Below are 27,899 nucleotides of genomic sequence, written 5' to 3'. Positions count from 1 at the left end.
GTGTGTGTGTGTGTGTGTGTGTGTGAGAGAGATTTCATCTGATGCATGTCTTGGGCTCCCCTCCCCCCCTTTCCTCGCTCCTCTTTTTGTGGAATACTGCCCTGAAATGTATTCTGGGAATGGCTTTCACTCGTGAGGAGGAGGAGAGGCAGACTGTGTGTGTGTGTGTGTATGTGTGTGGTAGAGACGCGCCGAGGGGAGGGGGGGTAGAGCGAGCGAGCGAACGAGCGAGCGAGCCAGCAGCGTTCAAAAATGGCGTCTTCGGAACAAAATGACTGAGACAGACCGCGCACGGAGGCCTGTACTGAAAGCGCGCGCCCGCACTCACGCTCGGATCGCATCCTCGCCGCGAGACGTACCGCCCGCGTGCCTCGGCTGCGAGGGCAGGAAACGGGCGGGCGGAGGGCTGAGGCAGAAGCGCCGACACGCGCGCGTCTGACTGATGCGTCGACACGGCTAACTGGCTAATTGCTGCGCTAGCCGCCACAAAACCTTCCTTTTTTTTTTTTTTTTTTTGTTTTTTTAAATTAAATAAGAGGGGGGAGCGTGCGCTGCGCTTGCCCGGTCATGCTTTTCGGAGGAGAAAATGACGCCTGTTCGCCGAAGCTGAGAAGCACAACGAGCGCGAAAGAACGGAGAGTATAGAATCAGACGGTGGGGAGGCGGAGAGCGCGCAGGGGGACGGAGCGGTGCTCGTGTGGCTGCGGCGGCGGCAGCAGCAGCAACAACGCTGTGCCCCTCCGCGCCGTCTTCTAGTCACTGTAGCTAGCATGCTAACGGCGAGCGGCTCTACGGGGCTTTCTGCTCAGAGACAATAGATAGTGAAAGAAACACGGGAGAGGGGAGGGGAAGAAGAACGCCGATCTTTTTTTCTCCTTTTTTTTGGTTGTTGGTGCGACCCCCCTGCACATCCCCCTCCTCCCCTCTTCCTCCCCTCTTCCTCTCCTCCTCCTCCTTCTCCTCCGCTCCATTTCTCTCCCTTCTCTCTATGCCGTTTCCCATTCTTGAAGACTTGCCTGCGAGACGAAAAGAAATAAACAGACATTGAAAATCGGAAATACAACCCGAGACCTCGTTTCTGTGTCAAAGTTAAAGACTTTTTTTTTGTATTATATTTCCTCCCCCTCACGAACTCACTGTTTGCCCATCTTGAGCCGCCACATATTTTCATGGATAGGAATTACCCAGGTGCCGGATTCGGTGATCTGGGCGCAGGGACGGGATGGAGTTACGAGAGGTCGGCGAAGGCAAGGTAAGTGTTTGCTCGCGGGGACTCGTCCGCGCGACCCCGCACGCGTGAAATGTGTCCCAGGTTGCAACATATCAATTCCTCACTGAATGGATGCAACAAAAAAAAAAAATCCGTGCATCTCGCGTTCCGCCTTTGGGTGCATTGATTGCATTGTGCGGGTCCGCACAGGTAGTTAGCAACCGTGTATTATTAACGAGCGGGGGTGGGGGGTGCAGGGAGGGGGTTGGGGGGGGTCTTTGAAATGCAAGGAATGCGATTGACAGAGTTAATGCGTGGTAAGAAAGGTAGACAGAGTCGGCGGGGGGATGGGTCGGGGGATGTGTCGCTCGGTCAGAGAGGGGGGGGGTAAAAAAAAATCAAATGCGATCTTTTCTGTATGTTTATTCTTTCCCCCCTCAGTGTCAATTACACGCTTTCACTGGTGTCTTGATGCAATAATGGTACAGTGCGCGAGCGAGAAAGATGCATGTCGTCTTTCGGGCTGGGATGCGTGCGCGCTCCCTGCTAGCTGGCTGACGAAAATGGAAGCCTCCAATGGTATCTCCGCCTGAGCCGTTTGCTGGGTGGTGCAATTTCATGGTGAGGAGTGCAAGACGTCTGATTTTTTTTTCTCTCTCCCCCCTCCGAACGTCATGAAAAACAGCAGATTTGTTCCTTTGTGTCAGTGGCCTTATCGGGAGGAAGCGCAGCGGCGCGCGGAGCAGCGTTGCGTTGTGCGCGGTCACGCAGCGCCGCTGTACCGCTAACACACAGCAGCCGGCAGCTGCTACCGCTGCTTCCTCCCGCTCGCACAAGGCATGCAAATGAGGGCGACTAGCACGACTCCGCTCTCTAATAAATAAGTTGCTAGTGGCTGCTTACTCCTCTTTCGCATGGAGATAGTGACAGCAGGCCCCCGAAACCATGGCATGGGTTAATTAAGAGCGGCGACGCGCTTTCACAGGCACTAAAGGATGCGAAACGCGGGTATATGTGAACCGTTGGGGTTGCCAGACTGCTGGCTATTGACAAGAAAGGCCTTCGTCGGAGGACAAAAAGAGAGAGGGGGAAAGAAAAAAAAAAAAAAAAAAAAAAACCTTGTCACTGAGCTACTCTCTGCACCAGTTGTGCTGTTTTCGTGTAGTGCAGTGCGCACGGGCGGCGAAAGCGAGCTACGTACTACACGTACATTAATTGCGAACAGGCCTTGCTCGGACTAATTCGCTGTTGCGCCGCTGTGCCGTTTTATTTTCTCCCCCCGGAGGGAAAGGGGGCACCGCAACCGCGCCACAGTCGTAACGCGCGCCCCTAACACGCCTCAAAGGAACCGTTGGGGTGCGCGCACGTACTCCCGTGTGCGTCTGCGTGTCTAAGCGCGAGCCGCGCGCGGCCTACTTTGCCAGCGCGCGCGCGCGCTCGCACGCACGCACGCACGCGCGCCCGCCCGCCCGCCTCTTCTTCATACACGAGCCAGCCAGCCAGCAGTCGCCGTGACAACCGAAATAAATCCCGCTCGCGCTGCCGACGAGGACAGTCTTATCGCGTCTGCCCATCTATTTCAGCAGCGAACGCCGGAAATGGTGGTGCGTGGCAGGTACGGTGGGCCCGCGCGCACCTGCAAAAAGACGAATATGAATTTTGCCGCTGGGCCTGCGACCGGAACCTTCCGCTTATTTACTGGAAAATGTCGGTGGAATTGAGGCCCCGCTGATGTCATCGCTGCCAGCTCATGAATAAGCGTAACATCGAGTTGCGAGGAGCCCTGTGACTCGTGCGAGTGGGCAGTCGTGTCGTAAGAGGCTGCTGCCAGTGCCTCGGGTGTCCCGGTACGGGTGCCCACCTTTGAAAGGCCACACGTGGTGCCTTGCACACGCGTGACCGCGTTGGCTGCGGCCTCATGTGCCCCCGCTCTTCGTGTAAGACTTCGTGCTGCCGTTGCCGATGATTTTTGCATCCACCCGGGTACCTGACACGTTACCACGGACCGGTCCCATATGAGAAGTTTTAAGTCACGTGAATTGCAGATCACTAAATGACCCGTAGCTGTACATAGGGGGGGCGCGGTGGTTGGAGCAGATACCTTGTCCTTGCTCGAAACACCCGACTTTGAATCCTGCTCCTGCTGTAGTGCCCCCGATCGAGGTACTTTTCCTGAATTGCTGCAGTCACACTATCCGTGGTACAAATGAGTAAATCAGCGTAAGTCGCTTTGGAGAAAAGTGTCAGCTGGAGAACGAGGGTACCGTGCTCCTTTACCGTCGCCCGTGGTGCTAACTGTAAAGTGAGGTCGATTTTAATGGTTTGCAGTGATTTTTTTGCGCCAGTGGCTGAGTGTGGGCTGGCCTGTCGTCGGGCGTTGAGGTTAATACTCCCTCTGTTTTCCACTATTACGGTGCAGGATTTTTAAAATCGGTGAAGAACCGGCCTCAGATGGCATTTTGCTGACATGACCGTGAGGCGCAATTATTAGTTCAGTAAGTTTAAAGTCAAATAAGCAGCCACTTTAACAAACCTGCTCGATCCAAATGAGGGTTTTATTTAAAAAAAAAAAAAAAAAAAAAACCGTGAGGCTATTCTTGCTAGACCGTTGAGATACCAGCGGTTTAGATTCATGCTTATGTAGGCCAGATGGGAAATTCTGACTTCTGCATTTATGTAAATTGATTATTTTTAATGAATCAAATACTTTTGTCGATTGCTTCCGGATTTCATCATTTGGCCATGGCAGTGTACATATAAATGATATATGCAGAAGCGCTGCAATACTTATGTAAGATTTAAAGTGTGTGCAGTCTCTGCTAATCATATTTCAGTGCCAGAGGCCTCTATAGGTATGTTAACGTTCTTATTTCTGGGGACACTGTAAGGCAGCGGTGGGCTGACCCCAAAGCATTCTGGGAGTGCTGCCAGCTGACCCTCATCCTTACCCTTTGAGTCCTCCTGTTTTCCCAGCAGCAGGCTGTTCTCCGAATTATTCTGAAGGTGCATGTGTGTGAGAGGTCTGCTTTTCATCACAAGATGGGCTTGAGCAACATAAACTTATAGTCCTCATTCCTGGCTCGAACCCTGTAAACCTCCCCGTGTGTGAAACCCTTTTCCGAAACCGATTCATCGCTATTTTAAACTTAGCGGGGGGTTAATGGAGATTCTTGTAATAGAAAAGAGACGTGAAATTGTCAATTGCCATGTTAACTCTTACTTTTGATCAGCGTCATTTTGGACAGTTGTGGGTTGGTTCAGCGGGCATGTGACACACACTGTGATGTGCCACTGGAATCTGGAATGGCCGTTTTAATATGTGACTGTGCTGATTTGTCCATATAGTCTGTTGGAGCTGTCAGTAGTGTGTGTGTGTGTGTGTGTGTGTGTGTGTGTGAGTGTGAGCGAGAGAGAGGGTTTTTAAACATTTTTTTTTTTAATAGCTGATATTAAGGCTCTTGTCCCTCTTTGAAATAGTTCATTTCCTACAAAAAAGGGACATTAAGGTGGTGTTTTCTGACGAGCTGCAAATGTCTATATAATCGTGCACGCGTGTGTGTGACGCACAGATGTGCTTCATGCCTGTTTTAATGGAGGGATGCAGTTATGCTGAGCGGGCCATGTGTTGTCACATACTTGGCAAGACCTGTCACATTGGTCGCGCTCAGTGCTTCCAATCACACTGCACTTCGGATGGATTGGGTGCGATAACAGTAAGCAAAAAAATATAATAATAATGGGAGTTGTCCCACACTCAGATTTGCTGATGCACACAGTTTATTTTTACTTTTTTTTCCTCGGAAGATTCTTTGTCGATAATGTTCTCAGTCAGGTTGTCGGTTCAAGTCAGATGTTAGCTTTTCTTGTGTGCTTTATTCCCGGTACTGCGAGGCTCATAAGGTCTGGGGTGTAACTTTGGTGAAGCAACACTTGGACAAATAGCTCGTAGTCTGGTTTTAATCCCGCCGGAATGTGCGCTGTGTGTAGACACTGGAACGCTGCAGGCCGTCGCTCTTTCCAGCGGATCAGAGGTCACGCGTGTGGACCGCTGTGACCACCGTCTCCTCGGCACCCGAGCCCTCGAGTGCGAATGGGTGCAGAACGCTGACCCGCATAATCCGACGTTGTTTGAGCAGCGCTGTGTTTCTCACCCATTACTGGTACGTGACACATGCGGCCTAGGTAAACCCTCTGTACTCACCGAAAGAGAAACACTGATTTAAAATCAGAGGGAATAAAGGTAAAAATGTCACATTTAAGCCTGTGCCCAAGTCATTTTGTGAACGACGACGAAAATATGTAACCCTACGGAGACATGAAGCATTTGTCATAAGTAGGTGTTTGAACAAAAGTGATTTGCTTGGGTGATGCTTTTGTCCAGCAGTTTGTTCAGTTCAATTTATTTTTGACACAGTAACACAGATCACTGAAAATGATCCAAAATTAGTTATAACACATATAAATAATAGCGAAAGCCAGCTGGCAAGAGTGGAGAGGAGGAGAAAAACTGGAATTTTGGGTTTGTTCAGCACTTTGTTTCAAGCACCCTGTTATACAGTTAAATTGCAAGGTGCCTCCTGGCTAATGATCCTGCAGTTTTTGGTAACAATTTCAGTTCTTTAACCATTGCACCGCTTCCTATTTTACTAGCGAGGGACTTTGTGTGTTATGTGTTATTTCAGTTTATGCAGTCTCAGCAGCTACCTGCCTGTGACATTTTTTCCAGCTATACACTGCAGCTACTTGCCGGGGCCACCAGGCATGCAGCTAAATATAAATGTATAATATATATAATATAAACTGGCAAAATATCTGGTTGCCTAGCAAAGCTGTTTAGGAATAGCTAAATTGCAATGTCCCCCAAAGGTAGCATTTTATTTCCCAGTTGAGCTTCTGTCCTTTCCAGATGCAGATCCAAGACTTGAAGACTGTCCTGTTTCAAGTTTTTTCTGTTAATGTAAATAAATGTAAATGAAGTCCTATGTTTCCAGGACAAACTCTGGACTTGCGCTCTAGACTCTGGTTGAAAGGTGAATTAATGAACAGAAGTCTTGAAGCAAATTTTTAATTTATTATAGCTTTGTCTGAGGTTTTCTACAAAACTTAACCCATGGGATGTCTGTATGAATAAACTTTTGACTGCAACATAGTGGTTGGATTTATGATCAAATTGCATTACAGACTTATGATCCAAAGAAAGTGCATCATCTTTCAATTTTATGGTTTTATATATCAGGTCATAACAAAATCTGGTCCTTAAATTGCTTAAATCTAACCTTAGGTGAGAAGACATAAGATTCCACTATTATTGATTTTTTAAAGAAAAAAAACAAGGCAACATGCAGAAGCCATGTGGGAAAAACTAAGTAGACCTGTGATTTAGTAGCATGAAGAACCACCTTTAGCAGCAATAACTTGAAGCGATTGTTTTCTGTATGAGTTTATCAGTCTCTCACGTTGGAGAGCTGGCCCACTCTTCTAGAGAACACCGCTTCCCTACCTTGATGTTTGAGGGCACTTGTTTATACACAGCTCTCTAATGGTCCCTCTAGAGCATCTTAGTGGGGTTCAAGACTGGACTTTGACTTGGCCATTCCAGCACCTTGATTCTTTTCTCTCTTTTTTTCCAGCTTGGCATGTTGGAGATCTTTATCCTGGTATACATGAGCCAATTTTGGCCAAGATTTATATGTAGGACAGATGGCTTCACATTAGTCTCTAGAATACTATGGTTTAAAGATTTCATGATTTACTCAACAACTTCAATGTTCTGAGGCCCTGGAGCAGCAATACAAACCCAAATCACCACCCTCCCACCACTCTGTTTGACAGTTGATGTGAGGTGTTTGTGGTGATACACTATGTTTGGTTTTCACCAAACATGGCATTGTGCATAATGACCAGGCGTGTTCACTTTGGCCTTGTCAGTCCAAAGGAGATCTTGTAGTTTGTTTAGACACAACTTTGCAAACCCAAGCTGTGCTGCCATGTTCATTTCAAGAGAAGTTGCTTTTTAGTGGCTACCCTTCCATGAAAGCCATACTTTTTCAGCCTTTTTTTTCTACTTTGCTGTCATGAACTCTCACACAGTCTGGGGAGCTGGAGCCTAACCCGGCAACACAGGGCTTAAGGCTGGAGGGGGAGGGGATACACCCAGGACAGGACACCAGTCCATTGGAAGGCACCCCAAGCAGGACTCAAACCCCAGACCCACCAGAGAGCAGGACCTGGCCAAACCCACTGTGCCACTGCACCCCCTGAGCTGTCATGAACTTCAACATTTAACATGATAACCAAGGACTGCTATGAAATGCAGCTCTTGGGTTCTTTGCCCTTTCTCTTAGCATCATATGGTTTGACCTTGGGGTGGATTAGCTGGGATTCCCCCTCCTTGAATGTTTTCTGTTTGTAAATGATCCTTCTCACTGTAAAATGATGAGATGCAAAGTGTTTGGAAACACCCTTATAACACTCCCTCCAAATTGATTGACAGCAACAAATTGCTCATCTGAGTTCATTGCTGAGGTCTTCTCCTTGGCAGGGTGTTCACACACATACCTGAATGCTCCAGACCCCCAAGCTGTCAAAAATTCTGCTTTTATAGAGGTGATCGCACTTCCTGATGATCATCTGATGAATTGCACTTGATCAGCAGCACCTGGCTTCCAATGACCTTAATTCTTAGCGAACAGTAAGGGTGCACTTAATATCTTCCACATGGTTTCTGCATTTGGGTGTACTTTTTGTTGAATAAACGATGACAGTGCAATGTGATATCTGATAATCTGAGGATAGATTTGTTTAATTCTGGAAGTTGGTGAGGACCAGACCAGTGTTATTTAGATATCATACCCTGAGGGATAAAACCACCGAACTGAAAGAGGTTGTACCTTCTTCTTCACGTGACTATAGTTTGCGGACCCAGTGTACCAAGAAGTGCTTTTTAAAACTCTTATAAAGGCGACTCTTGTTTGTTGTAAATGTCATCATTAGCACTGCAGACATTCAGCGAAGGAGTCTATGCTATAATACATTGGAAGACTACAAATTAACTGAAGTGTTTCCCTTAAAAGCAACGAACTTGCTGTGCGGGTCTCTTTAGTGATACATCGTGGCAGTGAGCTTCACTAATGGCAGGGAAACCCTGGCTGGGAGGCCTGCGAAGAGGCACGTCTCCAGTGACGCGTGTGCTGACTGCCGCTGAAGCCAGGGGGGATATAGCGCGCTGTGGCCGCTAAATATGACTGGGCATAAGTTTGCTTGTTGTGCTTGCTGAGCACACCCTTATCACAGCTTGCTTTTTATATTTTACCCATCAATACAGCTTGTAGGTCAAGAACTTTGCTCAAGCATAGCAGCAGGGCCTGATCCCTGACCACCTGGACTGTGGTAAAGTTTACATCTTCGTCCTCTAGTCTAGGTATGAGGCAGGGCTGTGGAGTCGGTACACAAAACCTTCGACGCCGATCCCAGTAACCCAATAATTGCTTCCGACTCCGCAGCACTGCCCGAAAGTTGCACGTTATTTTCGGGGTCGACTTATCTGGCGAATATCGGCCTAAACCTATATTACACCTCTAATTTTTTGGGGTTCGACTTGTACGCCGGCATTTACAGTAGATTTAGTCCAAATCGGTACATTTTTACCAGCTCCAACTCCAGTAACCCAGCAATTGCTTCCGACTCTGCAGCACTGGTATGAGGCACTGAAGTGTGGTTCCATTTCCAGGGGTACAAGGGAACCACGATAGCGGTTTCATCTGACACGCACTCGAGACTCGTTCCTTCTTGTTTTATAACGCTCGTCCCAAGGGAATGAGTTACTTGACCTGTTTGCTTAGCAGACACTCATCCAGAGCCACTTATGTGGCGTTGCACTTGTACAGCACGAGTATTTACTCAGCCATGTCAGATTAAGTACTGCAGATGAGAATGAGTACTTGAAGCGGCGAAACACGCTATAAATACTGCACGAAATCTGGGAATTATATATATAGGCTTACAGGTAGAACTTTTTCTAGTCTTCTACTGCTGGAACACATTTGACAACCTTGTGTATGTACGATGATCAGTTCTTTGTGTGTTTTTACTGTAGTTGTTTTTCATTACAGGGAGAAATTTTTCAAACTGGCTGAGTAAAGCTTGTTGACGTTGCTGCTTGACCAGTGGCTTCTTGGTGGATTTTGCTCACTGCTAGCAGACAGACGTTTAGACACGCCAACAACTACTGTGTGTGAACTTGTGGACATCGGTGCGGAAGTTGTCTCTGCGCGGCCCTTCAGTGTGCGTCCCCTTGGAAGTGAAATGTGTTGTTTGTCATTATGCTCTTGAAGGGTGTGAAATCAAGACGAGTAATTATTTGCACACCAGCAAGTCTAGTTATAATTGATATTATTATGTTCTGGATACCTTTTGTATGAAATGATTAGCAGTTTTTAATTTTCTACAGCAGGATATTGCCGTTTTGGACCCCCCCCACACTTTGATCAAGAGTGATACGACATTGATTTGGAGCAACAACAATCAAAATTCAAAGTCTATTTCCTTATATTACCTGTTTGTGATCTGTGGTTTAATTTGTCAAGCGTCTCTCATTTATGACAATCGAAAGCAAAAAACTAGCGGCGCTATTTGAAAGTTTCAATTTAACGGAGGAGCAGTAAATGTGGTTCTGAGCTGTTCGTGTTACTATTTTAAATTCTTGTATACTTCTCTAAATGTCATATTTGTTTGGTCCGGCGTTTTTCCAGCATCTTCCCTCACTATATTGTCATATGTATGTTGTTGTATCCTCAGGTAGTTTCCTTTAGGACCGATAAGGTTTGCATTTGTCTGCTCCAGCCTGACATTTGAACCTATAACGATGACTTGTTAAAGGGGCAGTGAGTATCAGGTGCGGCCAATAAACTACTGAAAGACTGCATAAAAGGATGGACCGCTGGACAGAAGAAAGGGAGTTTTGTAGATGTAATGCTGTGTTCAAATGTATCAACTGTCTTTCTTTCCAGTTCTGTTAATTTTGGGCAGCTTTTATTTCACCATTTATTTTTAGGAAATGTTGAACTTGCGCTTGTGTTCTTCTGTAAATACGGGGAATGTGAATAAAACCTAATAGAAGCCACTGCTACCCTTTGCCTGGTCACTCCCAGACTCCCACACACCCTGGTGTGTTGCACTTACTTGTCTTTGCATGGATGAATAATGGACTAATGACGATAGTTTTTAATTTTTTGTAAAATTTCATTAATGTACAGGCAGTCCCCGGATTACGAACAAGTTCCGTTCCTAAGTGTCTTTAATTCGAATTTGTAGGTAAGTCGGAAAAGTTAGGTACGCACGTAGTCATATGTTTGTCTTAGTATATTGTGCATAGCTGACAAAACGCTGTAGACGCGCAATGTTTTGATGTGCGTCACAGAGTAGCCCGTTTGTTATTACGAATCATTGTATGTAACTCGAATTTTTAAAGTAATGGGCTTTACTGGGGTTGGTTCCTAACTACGGGTTGTACGTAAGTCAGACGTTCGTAACCCGGGGACTGCCTCGGTTTCAATTTGTAAACATGGGAAATTATGTAAATAATTTAGCACATGTGCATGGCTGTGTGGGAATGCAGTTAAATGTATAATTCAGCGTGGCTCAGTGAGGTTGTATGCTTTTAAAAAGTCAATTTGTTATGTGAGAAGCAGTCGACTTTCATTAAATATCCAAGCTTTTGGTATTTTATTAACATCTAGCATAACTGGATAGAATTAATTTCCCTCATTCTTCCCTGTAAGATTAGCGGTAGGGTAGAATTAAATTTTGCATCGCCACCCACACTTTTGTGCATAAAACAATTCCTTTGTGACCATATGAAGGACTGAGTGCTTCACCGAAAAGCTATACAAGAAAACGCTATCTTGCAATTTCCTTTAGGTTTAACGGAAGATTTTGCTCTTAATTTAAGTGATTTTTCGCTGAAGTGTCGTAGTTCAAACATTTAATGTTCGCTCTTTTCGGTGTATTCTCATCTGTGTATTGAACAGCAAATTTTATTGAAACCAAGTATTTCTGTTGCAGTCTGGTTTATGGGAGCTCCAGATCGTCCCACCCAGACTCCGAGCTTCTCCATCGCCAAGCCTACGCTACGCCCCACCCCTTGCAGGGCTATGCAACCAATCACCACCCAGCTAGTTCTGGGCAGGGCGGAGCCTGGGGGGCAGCTGGACGCAGTTTGGGTACGTGGGTGCATCTTTTGTTGTATTTTGCCTCCTGTGTCTATTTAATGAACATCTGTTTGACATCCTTCTTGCACGTGATAGTCGGAGTTGCATTTAAAAAAGCTACTGTTGTCAGATGGGTGTTAATGATGTGTGTAATTTTAGTGTTTGTGCAGTTTAATTGCTGATGTGTCCAGTATAGTCTGTGTACTGGTCAGGCCTTACTGAAAGGCATTTTAATGCCACATTGCAGTTTACCGTAGTGCAGGTCCTGGTAGGTCAAAGGATGGAAGTCAGGACAGCTCTTTCTTTCTTTTGAAATATATTTTTCTCACCTTTTACAGCCAATATATAATGTAGAGTAATGGGAGTAAAAAAGTAAATTACTTGTACGATACACCTGGAAAAAAGAATTAATTTCATGTAAAAGTTTTTCTGCTACCCCCCAATCAGTAGATGATTTCAAAATGCACACATAGTGAGCGCCATTGCATTCACCTTGAACGGTGACTTCCTGTAGGTTTTCCAAAATTCTCTGTTTACATCAAGCAAAACTATTTTCGTGTTTTGCACTAGAATTCTGAAGAATGGAAATTTATGTGCTGTGCAACTTGTCAGTTTTATTTTTTTCTATAATTAGGGATTAATATTTGCCGATGACTTTAAAGGCGATATATCACAAGGTTAAGTCAATTTGATGTCTTATATGTTGGGTTAATCACATTATTTGGATTTCAGTACTTTTTGGGCTACTGGCTATAACACCCATGGTGATTGTTAGACCTGATGAACTGTAAACTGTGGTTGTGGTGTCCAGTTGGTCAGTTTGGTCAGTGTGAAGGGCACCATGATGTCCTTACAGGTCTGTCGGGGCTGTTTGACACCGGCCTGCACCATGCCAGCCCCTCTGGTCCAGATGCTTCTGTTATGAACCTGATTTCGGCTCTGGAGTCCAGGGGTCCTCAGCCCCCACCGTCGGCATCCTCCCTCCTCTCCCAGTTCCGCACGTCATCATGGCAGACAGGTGAGTGCCGAGTGTGTCTGTGTGCCGGTCACGTTGTATGGTGCGTGGACCGTTCTGTTACAGTTCGCCAGTGTGTTTTGAGTTTTTGAAGGTCATCTGTGGATTTTGTAACGGGGAGAAATACTGTTGCTTTACAGTTGCCAGCAGAATCGTAATATGCATTTGTTCATTTAGCAAGCGCTTTTTTCAAAGAAACATTCGGCGTTAAGTTACTTACAATTCTTTAGTCATTTATACAGCTGTTCTTAGCTATTAATTTAAGGTTGGTAACTTTTTCAAGGGTATTGTAGCAGGATGCGGGATACAGACCTGGATCCTGTAAGTAAAAAGCAGCATCTCTAACCTCTACACTATCTGGGGTCACCAGTTTAAGCAGGAGGTTGAACTTAGTTTGTTCTCCTTCACGCACATACTGCGCACACTGGTGTTCTGCGGCAGGCTCAGCACCAGAGAAGGAGCTCTGCAAGTTAAACTCCGACTTGAACTAAAACTTGATTCACTATCGTGCCAAACACCACCTCCCAGTCTGTGCTCAGTACAAGTTTTGTCCCTCATTACTTTTTAGCTGTGCATTTACATATTACTTTAGTTATGCTGGTGCACTTTACCAATTCAGGTGCTTTTTGACAAGACAAAACATAAAGTGAAAGGAAAGCAGTCTTTTATTCTATAAAGGTACAAAATGTGTTTAGACGGAACCATAAAGCCTATTTGAGTCCAAGTCCTGATATAAATTAGGATTCAGTCCTACTGAGTAACGAGGATGTTTGCCAAGCTGAGCAACACGCAGCTGGGCGGACGCGACATTCCAGTTTGGTGATCGTTTGCAAAGAAACTAACGAGACGACCTTATGACATTACACACCCATTTTTGAATCCTGTTACATTATGGACAGCAGCAACGAAAGCACTGTGTATGTGTGGGCAACCTGCAGCCTTCTGCAGCAGAAGAACTGGGAAGACACGTTAGACCATTTCCCACTGATTGTTGTTCGACAAATGCTCCAGTGGGGGTAAAAAAAAAAAAAAAATCTATTTTCCAGCCAGTATTCTCAAATTTATGACCAGTAGTGTATGCCGGTGAGCTGCTCTGTTGAGATATCACAGTAGGGTGCTGGGTCACAGTGCAGCTGCGTGAATGTGCAACCATGATGCAATGCTGGATGAAGTCAACAGTGGTGCTTTTATCTTTTCTACCGCTTGTTTCTTACACCGTTATTTCTGCTGCATATGTTTTATTTTGTGCTTTTGAGAATTTGCACTGTTGTCACCTTTGATGGTTTTGAAGCTGTTTTAAAATGATTCCTTTACTGTGACCTCCAGCAGGGCCCTGGAAATGGCCTTTGTTCTTCACGTTCCTTGTGTAGTAACAAGCATTTACAGTCCTCTGAAAGCGGCAAAGAAATTGGTTATTAACCTTATGAATATACTGAAATAGGGAGTCCTGCAATAATCCGGCACTGTTGCCGTTTAGCAGCGCTTAACGTGTACTAGTCGCATTGAAATCTGTCGCCCTGATTTCCATTCCAGAGACACTCATGTCCTCACTCTTTGTGCTTAAAACTCATGCCTGCTCTTGCTATATGCTTGTTTTTTTAGAGATAGCTTTTCTGGCTTTCAAAAAATATTGCAGCTAGTGGATTGATTAACAGTGGATGGATAACGCTGAAAAAAATGGTTGTCTTTATATTACTGGCTGGGAAATGTCCAGAAAGAAAATTTTGACATGTGCTGGCTGTCAAGTAATTGGCCTGTACTTTGTTTTTCCTGCTGTACATGATATAGTTTGAGCTAACTTTAATTTATTGGCTGGCTGGACTTGTAGGTGGTAACAGAATTTTGCTTAGAAAATAGGCACTTGCATGTGCCATGTAGTGAAGATTGTGATATAAATATGGTTAATGAGTTGGAACTGGGGCCACAAAGTCGACTGGTTTAAGTCTCAAACTGCATAAGTCATACGTGCCTGAGACAAAGAACGCTGATGAAACAAAATGCACTGAGTGGTGCGAGTTGGTTTCAATCCAAAAAATGTGCTGATTTAATTTGTTTTTAGAAAGGGAAAATAGTGTCATATTTTCATTAATCCCACTGATTTTGCATTTTGAATGCAGATTTTGAATATTGAATTTGAATCTTTGTTGTTTGCAATGAAAATGTACTTTGTTTTTATTTCACAAGGTGAATGTATATGGAAGATTTTTGTGAATTCATTTAGCTTGTACTGTACAACTTGTGTATGGAAGTGTGCATATAATGGGTAATGATGCTTTGTTTGTCTGTGTGTGTGTGTGTGTGCGCGCGTGTCCTGCAGCCATGCACACCCCAGCCCCAGCTGAGCTCTTCATCTCCGGTGCCCTGCCTGGCTCTGGCACCTTCCCCTCGTCCTCTGCCCTCTCAGCCTACCAGCACCCTGCCTCGTTCTCCGGACGCTCCTTCCCTGGGGTTACCCCATCACTGTCTCTCCAGGACACGCCCACATTCAGCCCCACCTCCAATGGCCTCCTGTCTCCTCACGACCCCTTGCTGCACATTAAGCCCCCTTCTCAGTCCAGTCTGGGCTTTGACCGCCTGCTGTCCTCTCAGGGGGCAGCATACAGGGGAGGCCAAGACCCCACAGGCCCACCACCACCTCAAGCGTCTTCTACCTCCTCTTCACGCCACCTGCCCCCTCACCAGTTCAATCTCCTGTCCTCCCAACTGCAAGACCAGTCCTCCCAGCTGTACAACGCCTCCGTGTTCTCATCGGCTCCAGCGCCCCCACAACCGGCACCACAGGAACGTGCCATTCCCAGGCAGGACAGTGTCATCAAGCACTACCAGCGGCCCTCTCCTTCCCAGTCGCAGCTGCCCTCCTCAGCGGCCCACTCCCTGCAGCACTATCTAAGCTGTGGAGCAACGGGGTATCAGCAGATAGCCCACCACAGGCACGCTGGGGTCTCCTGCAGTCCTTTGGGAGATCAGAGCCCCTCGTCCGACCCCAAACCTTCCCCAAGGGCGGACCAAGGATATCGTCCCATCATCCAGCCCCCTTACACCTCGTCCTCATCATCGTCCTCGGGGGGCGCTGGCAAGGGGGCAAAGAGCAGCTCTAGTAGCGGCTATTCTTCCTCGGGTTCAGGTTCTTCCTCCCGTACCCCTCACACGCCACCCTCTGCGTCCTCAACCTCATCATCATCCTCGTCATCATCCTCTGCGTCGGGAGCCCACCCGCCAAACTCGAATCCCACCTCCAGCTCCACTGCTGCCCCCTCTAGGCAGCAGCCCCCACCCCAGGCTGCCCCTCCTCCTCCTCCTTTGCCCCCTCCCACCTCTTCTGCCTCTGCCCAGCAGCCTCCTCCCAAGCCATGTCTCTCGGGCTACGGCTCCCCCGTTGCCCCGGTGAAGCCATCCTCAGCCCTCCCTGGGCAAACTCCCCCCCAGCAGCAAGCCCAGTCTTACTCACCCAGCCAGCCACCGCCCTCGCACCTTGCCCAGCCATACGGGGGCTTCAGTTCCCCCCAAGCACAGGATCTGAGCTCAGGAGGGGGAGCTGGCCAAGGGAAAAGCTATGGGAGCTTCTCTGCGGAAGTGGTCTATGGGGCAGATTCGGGCTACGGGTCTCTGCCAGCCTCTCTGGGTGGGGCTGGAAGCCCCTCTCTTGGCTATGGTGGCCCAGGGCATTCACCCGCTCTATTGGCTTCAGGTGGAGGTGGCAGCTCAGCAGGCGGCAGTGCGGGGTCTGGAGCAGGCAGCAGCACTGGCGGTGGTGGTAGCGCTGGTTCTGGAGGAGGTGGCAGCAGTGTTGGGAGCGGAGGAGGAGGAAGCTCTTATCATCTGCCGGATTCCAGCCCCTCCCCATCAGGCAATTCTGGAATAATTCGCCCGGGGCTACACTCCCCCGCGCCGACGCGCCGAGCCCAGTCTCCTGCAGGAGCTGGGAGCAACAAGTACCTTTCCTCTGTCCTGTCCCCGGCTTTCCTGTCCTCACCCCAAGGTTACCCTGACAGCCGAGGAGCACCAGCCCCGTCCTACCACCCGACGCCTCCAAAATCGAAGACAGACTCAGACCTTCTCGGGGTTGAGCGAACCCAGGGTGACGAGGAGGATGACGACGATGACTTTCTAATCCAGCACCTCTTGCAAGCCCAGAGCCCGGCACCACACCCCCCACAGCACCACCCGCCACAACCCCCTCAGCCGCCCCAGTCTCAGCCCCAGACACAACAAGTACCGCAGACCCAGGATGGCGGTAAAGGGTTGGGATATGAGCTTAGCAAGAGCTCTGAAGAGAGGTACCACTTACAGAGTGTCATCCGCACCAATAGCGCCACTTCCAGTGTGGCGGTTACTATGGGTGGTGCAGTTGGGCCTGGAGCTGGCGTGGGAGCAAACCTGGACAGCCAGATGGACATGTCCCTGAAGAAGCAGCCGCAGCCTCCAAAAAATGAGAGACCTGGAGCAGCAGGGGGTGCTGGGGCCAGGAGGGGTGCTGAACAGGCGCATTCCCACCCGCATCCTCACGCGCACCCTCACCATCACGACTCCATGGGCTCTGTAGTGCACTACGGCCGGGGAGACCCCTACTCCCAGCACCCCCTACCCCAGCACCCGTCTCACCCGCACCATTCCCTGTCGCAGCCTCACTCCCATCCGCACATGGAGCTCCCGAAAAAATCCCAGGACCCATCTGAGCTGCCCTACCTACGCAAGACCCCTGATCTGCAGCCGCCACAGGCGCCGCCACCGCAGCCTCAAGCTCCTCTCTCTTTGCTGGAGTCACCTACAGAACCCCCCCGGGCACCTCAGCAAGCTCACCTGCTGCAGTCAGTACTGTCCCATACGACTCGCAGCAAGATGGACTCGCAGGCCCCACAGCACTCGATGAGTCAGCAAGCTATGCTGGGGGCAGCAGCTGGTGTGGGGAGGGCAGCGCCGGACTCACAAACACAGTCCTCTCAGCTACAGCTTCAGCTCCAGTCCCAAGCAATGGAGGCCCACTATGGGCGCAGTTCCCAGCAGGACCAGAACCAGTCAAGCCAGAATTCCGTCTCTCCGCTGGATATGCTGGAGCACTCGCTGTCTCAGACCTCCAGCAGAGAGGTGGCGGGAGCTACGGACAGGGCAGGCGGTGCAGGGAGTCGTGGCGACCGGCACAGGCAGCAGCAGCAGCAACAGCAGCAGCAGCACAGGCTCCCGCCCCATCACCAGTCTCACCACGCACCACACCCTGCTCCAGAGCTGCACGACTTCCTGTCCGAACCTGACCTGGGCTTGTCAGCCCCTTCCCACATGCACCACATGCCCTCGCATCACCCCCACCCACATCCCCACTCTCACCACCAGCACCCGCACCCACACCAACCGCACCCCCACCAGCACCCCCATCCTCACCCTCACCACATGGCCCCGCCTCCGAACTCTGTGCCCCCTCAGCAGCCGCAACATCAGAGAGAGCAGGAGGCTCACCCGGCCCAGCTGTCCCAGTCACAGCTGGAGCAGCTCAAGGAGCATCAGTTCGACACCGGCAGTCCCGTGGGGAAAGGTGGCCAGAGCCAGCAGCAGAGATTTGTACCCCTGACGTCCATCTGCTTCCCTGACTCCCTCCTGCAGGACGAGGACCGTTCCTTTTTCCCTGGTATGGAGGACATGTTCTGCTCGGATGATTACAAGTCCAGCTGCAGCGGGGGTGCTGGGTCGGGGCAGACTGGGCAAGATGGTGTTGCTGAGGCCCGTCGGGGGCAGGAGGCTATGGAGGCTGTCAAGACAGCTGGAGGACCTGGTGGGGGTAGTTATGACATGCTGGGGCAACATGGAGACCAAGGCTACGATCAATACTGCCACAGCCTCTCTGAGTCGGGTGGCGGTAGCGTACACTTGGACTTAGACTCACTCAAGACGCACGAGCTTCCCTCCACGGTCAACACAGAGCAACTGGGCCTGATACAGTCACAGGGCTCAGGCCTGGGTATGGGTGGCACCGGCGCACCTGGTGACGCTTCGGCGAACAAGATGCTTGGAGGGGCAGGCATTGGAGGTGGCACCAGCACCGGTGGGCTTACGTCTCCCATTTTTTGCTCGTCTCGCCCCAAGAAGCTACTGAAGACTAGCTCCTTCCACCTCTTGAAACAGAGGCGAGACCCCAACTCCCTGCCCAAGAAGAGCTATGCGCAGGAGTATGAATTCGAGGATGACGAAGACAAAGCAGATGTCCCTGCCGACATTCGACTCAACAGCCGACGGCTCCCGGACCTTCTCCCTGACCTGGTCTCCAGCTGCAGGAAATCCGGAGGGTCCGTGGGTGGCGAGGGTGCTCTCAGCCCTCTCATGGGCGACCTGGACTTCTGCCACGCCTCGGGTTACCCGTCCCTTGGGCCTCCTCCGCAGCTGCTGCCCCACGATGGGCCCAAGAAGAGGGGCAGGAAGCCCACCAAGCCGAAACGGGAGGGCCCTCCGAGACCTAGAGGCCGACCTCGTATCCGCCCTCTTCCTGAGCCCCACCACTCTAGGGGCATCATGGGAGGGTTAGGACCAGGGCTTGGAGGTGAGAGCAGGAGGGGGCGAGGACGAGGGAGAGGTCGCGGTAGGAGGGACGAGGGAATGATGGACATTGTCAATAAAGGACAGAACCAGCACCATCAGCACCTGCAGGTTCAGCAGCAGCCGCCGCCACCACCGCAGCAGCAGCTTCATCACCCTCCGCAGGAGCATTCGGAGCCCATTAGACCCATCAAGGTGAGCCAAGCAGAGGTTTATGGACCGAGTGGACCGGAGTTAGTCCACATGTGTGGGGGAAGTGCAGTATATGTTGGAACCTGCCGGCTTTTATTATGTTGCCACTAATGGCTGAAGTGTGTTCTTCTTGCCTAGATAAAGCTGCCCGTGCCGTCCATGCCTCCCTCCGACGCACTCCTCAGGACCGACTCGTTGTCCGGCACCGACCCGGTTCTGTCGGACGGCTCTGTGGGATCTGCTCCCTCGCTGGGTCTCAGTCCCGGATCCAGCAGCGGGCTCGAGATGAGCAGGAACGTGGAGAAGATGAAGCCCAAAGTGCAGGAGGTGAGTGTAGAGAGACACACACACACACACACTCTCTCTCTCACTCAGTGGGAGAAACACTGTCTGCTAAACCATCTACTCGATGGTAATCATGACGTTATCCGTGTTTTGTAAGAAACCCAACTATCCCCTATGCCTGTTCCCGTTGTCATGAACTGTCCTCCTCACGAAATAAATGACTGAACAAACTGAACTGATGGTAGTTCACTCCAAAAAGCCCAAAGCACGTGAAGCAGCCCATGTTGGAAAGAAGTTGACAGAACCGCCAAGCTTTGACCGGTATTTTGTCAGTAAAAAACAGAGTGCTCGATGAAAGCACTTCGGCAGCGAACCGCAGTGGGTGCGCGCCTCACCCCTTTTTAGTTTTATACATTCACACGTTATGTTTTGACGTATAACTTCTGGACATTATTCCTTGTCTGCTCAGGCCTACGGTAGAACTATAATTTTCCCGCGCTTCATTCTCACACTATTTAACGCGCGCGACATGCGGGGGTGGGGTGGGAAGGCGGGAAAAAATGTGGGGGTGGGGCTCCGCGCTCCCGTGACACTTCTGGACGTTGGGCGTTTTTTTAAAAATGCATTTTTTAAAAAAAACACGTTTCTTGTAATTTGCACTATTATTATTATTGCGTTTATTATAGCGGAATGTCGAATAAGGTTTGTTTAGTGAAGCGTTAAACGCGTTTTTTTTTTGTTGCGCGAGCGACGTCACTGCCTTCACTCCGGTGACTAACGCGCAGACTGAGCGCAGCTCCACGGCGCCCTCTGCTGGTTAGCAGCGCTAATCACACTCCGCCGGCAGGGGAACGTCAGAGCTGCTCCAACTTGCCAAGCACGTTGATGGCCTGTTGGTAGCGCGCGCGTGCGGGTGCGCGTGCGGGTGCGCGTGCGCGCGTGCGTGTTTAGTAGTGTAGTAGTGTTTTCCAGCTCGTCAATTCTTCTAATGTACGAAAAATAAAGTAACACAAGGATAGTTCTGTCAACTTAAATATTCAATTAATATCTATAATAATTATAAATTTAATAAATTATATAATATGCGAATAATTAAAGTAAATGTAAAAAATGTAATTTTTTATTCTAACATTTTATAACTTTTTCATGTTAGAAATACTAATGACATTTGTTGCTTTTGTCAAAATCTTCTCTTAAAAATGTGTTTGTATTAGTTCAATTTGTATTGTTCCTTAAAATATTGGTTTCAGTGTTGTCTTTGTACTTACCTGATGCCTTGGTCTTTGGTTACATTGTGTTAGGTTTGTATACTCTGGGATTGACAGTTATTTTGCAGTTTATACAACAAGTTGTATTCTGGGTTACTTCACTCACTCAAGGATAACAACCACAGCAAGAGGTGGGATTCGCACCCGGTTCTTAAAAAAAAAAAAAATCAGCTTATGTATTTCTAAATAGTTTTTTCCGCCTGTAATCTAAGTTTAACTTGTTCCCGGTCACTTTGTCAATATTTCCAGGTGGATGAGAAGGAACCAGAGATGAAATCGGGATTCATGGCCTCATTTCTGGACTTTCTGAAAGCCGGCAAGAGACCCGTAGGGTCAGGGGGCCCCCTGGGACCAGCCGGAGCTCCGGGCAGCGAGAGCACTTCCCCCGGAAAGAGCGGCATCCGCCCGTTGTCTCCACCCCCGCCCCCGCCACCTCCGGCTCCAGCATTCGGGGAGGCAGAAGGGGACGGAGGCCTGGCACTCAGCAACTGCCCCAGTCCGTGTAAAAGGTTGGACGAGGAGCTCAAGAGGAACCTGGAGACCCTCCCGTCCTTCTCCTCAGACGAGGAAGACTCAGTCAGCAAGAACCAAGACCTGCAGAAGAGCATCTCCTCTGCCATCTCAGCTCTGTACGACACTCCCCAGCCCCCGCTCTCGGTTCCACCCCCGCCTACCCCTGCGCTGCCTTCCCAGCAGCCCCCTCCCCTGAGCCCTCCGCCGGCCCCACATGTGCACCAGCCATCTCCGGAGCCTGCGGAGCTGGAACGGGAAGAGGAGCAGGAGGAAGAGGAGAGGAAGGAAGCTGATGACGAGATGGAGGAGGACAGAGAGCCAGAGCTGGAGGTGTTGGGAGCGCCGAAGATGGAAGGTGAGGGTCAGGGGGTAGGGAAGGGGGTCACGCTATGGGCACTCCCGTTGAGTTATTTAAATACGCAGCATTTACTTACTTACTTATTTATTTAATTTATTTATTTAAATTTTCCGTGGGATCAGAGCACTCTCTCTCTCTCTCTGCCCAGCTCTGTAAATGTATGTAAATCGCTGACTATTTGCCAGATTCCCCAGAAGAGCCGCCACCAGCACCAGCTCCCCCCACCCCACCATCCCCTTCTCCATCCCCCGCTCCTTCCTCCTCCCCATCCCCTCCACCTCTGCCTCCCCTCTCCCTCCCCTCCCCCCTGCCTCCACAAGAAGAACAGCACCAACAGAAGTCACCGGCCCCAAGCCCGCTCCCTCCATCGCAGCCTTCCCCATCCCCTCCTCCTCCCACTCTCCCCCCATCTTGTACTCCGCCCCCGCCCTCCCCTCCCCCTGCGCCTGAGCTGCCCCAGCCATCGCCACCTTCCCCCCCTACCCCTGAAGATGCCCCCGCACCCCAGATCACACCCTTGCACTTGGCCAAGAAGCAGACCAATGCCGCCATTGCTGGGGAGAGCGAGGAGGAGGACAGCGAGAGCGGTGGTGAGGGCATCTTTAGGGAGAGAGATGAGTTTGTGGTGCGGACAGAAGACATCGCCACTCTCAAGGTATCGTCTGACCCTGCCAACGCGTGTGTGTTTGTGACCTTGCTTGTATTTATGTGTGTTTTCTTACGTACGGTTTTCTTTGTGAGTATGTGTATGGGCATGGTGCACATTTATTGACTATTAAAAACTGCATCTGGGCACAAAACCTCAGCCACACATGTCACCCTCAGCTGACCCTTCTGTTTTTCTGCTGTCTGTTGGCATGTTCACCAGCGTCGTCTTTATCCGTGTTCACGTGTGAGGCTGTCTGCTGTCAGACTTCTCGCCCTTATTGGCAGCGTTCTCTTTGTGTCTCTATTTTTAGTCTATCTGTTCTGACGGCGCGTAACGGCGCCCGTTGCATTTCCATCCATTTCGATCTCTTTCTGTGCCCTTTGTTGAAGTTTGAGGTTTGTACATTTTCCATGTTTCGGCCGTCACGTCTGTGTGAGCGAGACCTCTGACGCACCGGCGCAGCCTTGGCATCCTGCCGCCATTAACCGCTCATCTCGTCCCGCTCAGCTGGCCCTGCAGACCGGCCGAGAGCCTCCCCCCATCTGGAGGGTGCAGAAAGCCCTCCTGCAGAAGTTCACCCCGGAGATCAAGGACGGACAGAGGCAGTTCTGTGCCACTAGCAACGTGAGTCTCCCACCACCCTTCCTAAAATGCGCTTAAGGCAACGCGAAGTGCTGTGAAAACTTCTTCCCAGCAGTTCTGGGAATTATTCGTGAAATGTTAGGCAGTGACCTGTTGTTGACAGGCTGAGCACTGAAAGCATTTGAATGCGTTTGAAACTGTTGCTGTATAATCGTGCACGCTGTCAGCTGGGATTCTTTACTTTGAGCTGAGAACGACATGCGTTCGTCTTTATATCCTGAATCCTCGACTTACAAGTGCAGCTGGGACAGGGCGTTTGCTCTTAATTCGATTTGTTAGTAACCACAAAGTCGTTTGTACCACTTCACAGCTCGGCAATGGATGTAATGGAACCGTTTTGCTTTGGGTAATGTGAAAATCCTGGATATAGTTATCATAGTGTCTCACCTTCGCCAAATGCTTCTCCTGGTCAGAGTCACAGTGGTCGGGTGCCTATCCGAGAAGCACAGAGCACAAGACTGGGCAGGGAGCTACACACATTTATATTTATTAATTTAGCAGACGCTTTTCTCCAAAGCGACGTATGTCTCGTAGAACATACGCTGTGTTCATTACGTTAGCAGAAAAAGACTTAGATGCAGATGTGTGATTCTTAAGCACAGTCAGTTTCATTCCAGCACATAAACCAATGTTCATCACACGAGTAGCTGCATAAAACTTTATCAGAATATCCACGATTCATGATCACCTTCCTAGTAAATTATTTTTTTTAAAGATACATATAAACATTTACGTTACATTACAAGAGTATCTGCGTAAAGGTTTATCCGGGCATCATCTTAAAATTATAGTGTAACACACACACACAGAGTCAACTTGGTGTTGCCAGTTCACCTGAACTGTGTGTCTTTGCGTGGATTTCCTGCAGGTGTTCTGCTTTCCTCCCACAGTCCAATGTTATGCATGAATGTTTTACGAATGTTATGTTTAGAAGTAGAAGATTAAGCTGCTGTAAGACCTGCTTTATTGAACGTCGGTTACTAACGTCTGCTCGATTGCCTGGGTATTCGGACACGTGTGGCTCTCCTTAGTGCCTACTACTCTACTGGACACGTCCATCGCCAGGTCGGCACTCTGCCGACGGACCCCTGTGCAAGTGTACCGCTCGTGCTGAACTACTTAAACCCGTGCCTTCACTGAGAGGTGGCCTGCGTCACCCCAGTCACCCGGCACTCTCTCCTTTGTCCAGTATCTGGGGTACTTTGGCGACGCCAAGACGCGCTACCAGCGCCTCTACGTCAAGTTCCTGGAGAACGTCAACAAGAAGGACTACGTGAGAGTGTGCTCGCGGAAGCCGTGGCACAGGCCCGCACAGGCACTGAGGTACGCGTTGCCGCCGCCCACTTTTCCCTCTCCCCCCACGTTCACAGGGACGGCCCGCATTTGCGTGCGACCGTGGCCTCTCCCTGAGCTCGTGGCCTCCGTCACGGTGCTTTAGCGCAAAGCGCTGCCGTCTTGTTCCACCTGTTTGTCGGTGCGCTTGCGGTGCAAGCTGGGCGCTGCGTGACCTGCCTTGCTGGCTCTTTTCATTCAAAGCAGGCGTCAGTCTCTTCCCAAGCCGGCGGTGCTCCCTCGCAGCCAAACTCCTCCCCGCGTCGAGAAGGAGGAGAAAGAGAGGGATAGGCAGAGGGAGCGGGAGCAGTGTGGGCAGAGAGAGAAGGAGCGAGAAAAAGAGCAGCGGAACAAAGAGCAGCAGGAGAAGGCCAAAGAGAGGGAGAGGGAGAAGAACCCCCCGGCGCCTCAGGTGAAGCTGGAGAAGAAGGGAGGAGCGGTGGAGCGAGGGAAAGGGAGGGAGGAGCGGCGAGGGGCTGCTGGAGCCGAGAGGAAGGTGGAGCGGCCTCCCAAAGCGCGACCGGTGAAAGTGAAAGCGGAGCCTCCGCCGAAGAAGAGGAAAAAGTGGCTGAAGGAGGTGCCCTCGTCGTCCGACTCGGATTCGTCCGCGGACCCACCCAGCGAGGACGAGAGTGAGAAACGCATTTTCTCTGTGCTCGCGGCTCTGCCGCCTCCATTTCTGCACCCGTGGACATGTGTCCAGCTTAGCTTAACCCATGTTTGTCCCCCTCCACATACACACACACACACACACACACACACACACACACACACACAAAGATCAGATCAGGTTGTGCGTTTGGTTGTGTGTGTGTGTGTGTGTGTGTGCGCGTCTGCCGATTTGCTCTGAGACTCCATTTCACAGAGATGTCCAAATGCTCTCCTCCCGCCAGTGCCGGTGCGAGGTGGCGTGAACAGTCGGGCCATGAGAGAGATGTTCCGCAGCTACGTGGAAATGCTGGTCAGCACCGCTCTGGACCCCGACATGATACAGGCCCTGGAGGACACTCACGGTGAGGCACCTGGTCGCGGCTTCCGTTACGTCTCGACTTCCAGCTTCTGCGTGAAGCGTGAAACCGCCGGAGCTCATCTCTGCTGTCGTTCCTTACGCAGACGAGCTGTACCTGCCTCCGATGAGGAAGATTGACAGTATCCTCAACGAGCAGAAGAGGCGGCTCCTGCGGAGAGTGAACATGAGCTCTCAGCACCAGGTACGTCAGCGGATCGTTTGTGACGCGTGCGTTCAGTCTGTGGGGTCACGCGTGTTTGCGTGGGTTCTCCCTCACCTGCTGCCGTGCTCTTCCTCCAGGAGGCGCTGCACGCCTTCCCTCAGATGACTGCAGACCCCCTGGATTCGGGGGCAGTAAGGGTGCGCCTCAGCGGGGAGGGGTACAACCGCAAAACCCTGAACAGAGTGAAGCGCAGCCTGCCGAAGCAACAGGCGAGTAGTGCATGACTGTATTTTGGAACATATTTGTGTTCCAAACATTATTATTGACCTAACACTTGGTAATCTGTGTATTCCTTACCAGCATTTACCATATGAATTAACTTTTTTTGTAACAAAACACATAGAAAGTGACAACTCTTCCTGTTCATAATTAGCATTTTGTTGTTAACAGCATCTCAGTGTCGATGGTTTGACACGTTTTGCAGGGAAGGCGATGGTGACTTTTTTTTTTTCCCTCTTCTCACTCTTTCAATGTCCAACAGGATTTTAAACTGTCAGCAGAAACATGCCGGCTCTACAGTCTGTATCACTCCCTCCATCATTATAAATACCACACCTTCCTACACTGCAAGAAAGAGGTAGGATGACACTAGCGTCTGTATAGCTCTGTGACCTTGGATACACGAAATCTGATGTTCCACAGTACAGCTTTTATCTTATGTTAAGTCACGCCGATCACTTGTCTTGTTTTTAGGCCTGCAAACACCGGGAACCGTTTCACTTCCCATTTTCGTAGCAGCCAGGCTCAAATTTTAAAAAAAAGAGCGTATTGCGTGGTGTTTAGGAAAGAGGTCGACTGATAATGGACTTTGCTTTGGTTACATAATTTGACATTTTGATTTTGGATTTCTGACAAACTGATTAGTGGCAGTGAATGAAAGTATTTTCCAGCACCGATAGCAATGACTTGTTAAATGCAAAGTTTGTTTGCAAAATAAGAAAGAACTGACCAGGAAACACTGGCTACAAATGGAGCAGCATGTTTGTGGAATAATTGTATTAGGCATGGAACGCAGTTGGCGCAGTGTTTTTGCAAAGGTACAAAGCGGCGTTTGACATGTACATTTACCTCTGGGTCGGTATTAAAGTGATACCGTAGCTGAGTCACTGCGCCCCCACCAAAGAAGGAACCCCTGTTTCCCCTCCCTCCCCTCCTTTTTCTGTGCGCAGACGGACAGTATTGAGCAGGCGGCGGAGGATCCCGGCCAGGAGGAGGTGGTGCAGCAGTGCATGGCCAACCAGGGCTGGCTGGAGACGCTCTTCAACTCCTTCATCGAGCTGCTCACTCTCAGTAGCAAGGCTTGAGGGATGAGGGGAAGGAAAGGGAGCGAGATGAGAATAGCTACGGGGGTCCAGTGTGGGCAGCTCCAGTCCTCAGGGGGGTGCTTGAAGTTGGCACATAGTAAAACACCCCACTCGCATCTGCCAGGCCTCCCCCCCCCCACCCCCCTTAGTGTGAATCAGCAGCCGAATCTCCATGAGCGAGGACTTCCCTGGGATAACGGAGATGGTGATGGGCTTGGAGAGCACCCCCCCATGACCGGAGTTGCCCAGACCGGCTTTTCATCCTGGACTCCAGCCGAGTGAGGAGAGGGGCGGCTCACTGGCTCAGAAGACAAGAGGAGTGTCTTAGAGTGTGTTAAAGCGCTCTGTGTCACTGCGTGAGAAGAGCGCTCTATAAAAATAAATTGAATTGAATCGAGAGACGGAGACGCGTGCACACAGGTTTCGGAGAGTTCCTGAGGTACCAAGTCCTACTTTGATAGTGATAGAACACTTTGTGTTAATGGTTCGATTTATCATAATTTATACTTTTTTGTGCAAGAACATTAAAAGCATCCGAGTTCAGAATGCCATGAGTAAGGAAGAAGTGAACTGTGTGAGTATACTGTGGAAGTGTGTGAAGGAACGACAAACTGGTGAGTGTAGTAAACAAAAAACGGGAAGGGTGAGAAACAAACGTGTTATTGCCATTGAGCGCTGCAGCCAATGTCCAAAAGCTGTGTTCTACATATAATAAGTAATCATTGTTATTTTTATTATTTATACAAGGACATTTTTAAGCACCCTCACAAGCTGGGGTAGTTTGTTATTGCTATTTTAAATGACATTTTGTCAGGGTATAAATAAGATTTATACCCTATTTCTATCCACGTTCCCTTGTTCTTTTCTTCTTTCTCCATGCCAGAAGGAGCAGAGAAAGGGATAAGAAAGAAAATACATGCTGTCTTTTTGTGTGTTTAAAAAAAAAAAAAAAAAAAAAACAAGAGAGGGTGAAATGTATTTAAATCTAAATAAATGGTGTTGTTTCTGTTCATTCTTAAAAACAATGAAGGGAAGAGTCAATATGTAATGTTTTCAGTTTTCTAAAAGAAAGTGGCAAAGATTATAAAAATGTAATAAAGGAAAAATGTGTTAACAGTTCGTTTCTATCTGTTGTATGTTTATAATTATCGTTTTTTTTTCCTTTTTTT

At 49.4% G+C, this 27,899-nt stretch overlaps 1 protein-coding gene across 3 annotated transcripts; it reads left to right on the top strand.

Annotated features, from left to right (window-relative positions):
• Positions 1–17: 17 nt before the first annotated feature.
• LOC108925141 (proline-rich protein 12-like) lies at positions 18–27,899 on the top strand. 3 transcript variants are annotated; one of them, XM_029246854.1, is made up of 15 exons: positions 18–1,252; positions 11,273–11,430; positions 12,275–12,436; positions 14,751–19,150; positions 19,286–19,474; positions 20,950–21,568; positions 21,757–22,226; positions 22,728–22,844; positions 24,052–24,185; positions 24,402–24,826; positions 25,088–25,207; positions 25,308–25,405; positions 25,504–25,635; positions 25,908–26,003; positions 26,596–27,899. In XM_029246854.1, the coding sequence occupies exons 1-15, from the start codon at positions 1,170–1,172 to the stop codon at positions 26,728–26,730; spliced, it is 7,338 nt and encodes a 2,445-aa protein (XP_029102687.1). In that variant the 5' UTR covers positions 18–1,169; the 3' UTR covers positions 26,731–27,899. The 3 variants fall into 3 exon arrangements, with proteins under 3 accessions (XP_029102687.1, XP_029102686.1, XP_029102688.1); XM_029246853.1 differs by having other exon boundaries at positions 24,399–24,826; XM_029246855.1 differs by lacking the exon at positions 18–1,252 and adding an exon at positions 2,794–2,825 and having other exon boundaries at positions 24,399–24,826.

The sequence above is a fragment of the Scleropages formosus genome, chromosome 20, assembly GCF_900964775.1.
Source record: "Scleropages formosus chromosome 20, fSclFor1.1, whole genome shotgun sequence".
NCBI lineage: Eukaryota > Metazoa > Chordata > Actinopteri > Osteoglossiformes > Osteoglossidae > Scleropages > Scleropages formosus.
Note: the sequence above shows the minus strand (reverse complement) of the source record. Positions and strands in the feature narration are given on the sequence as shown.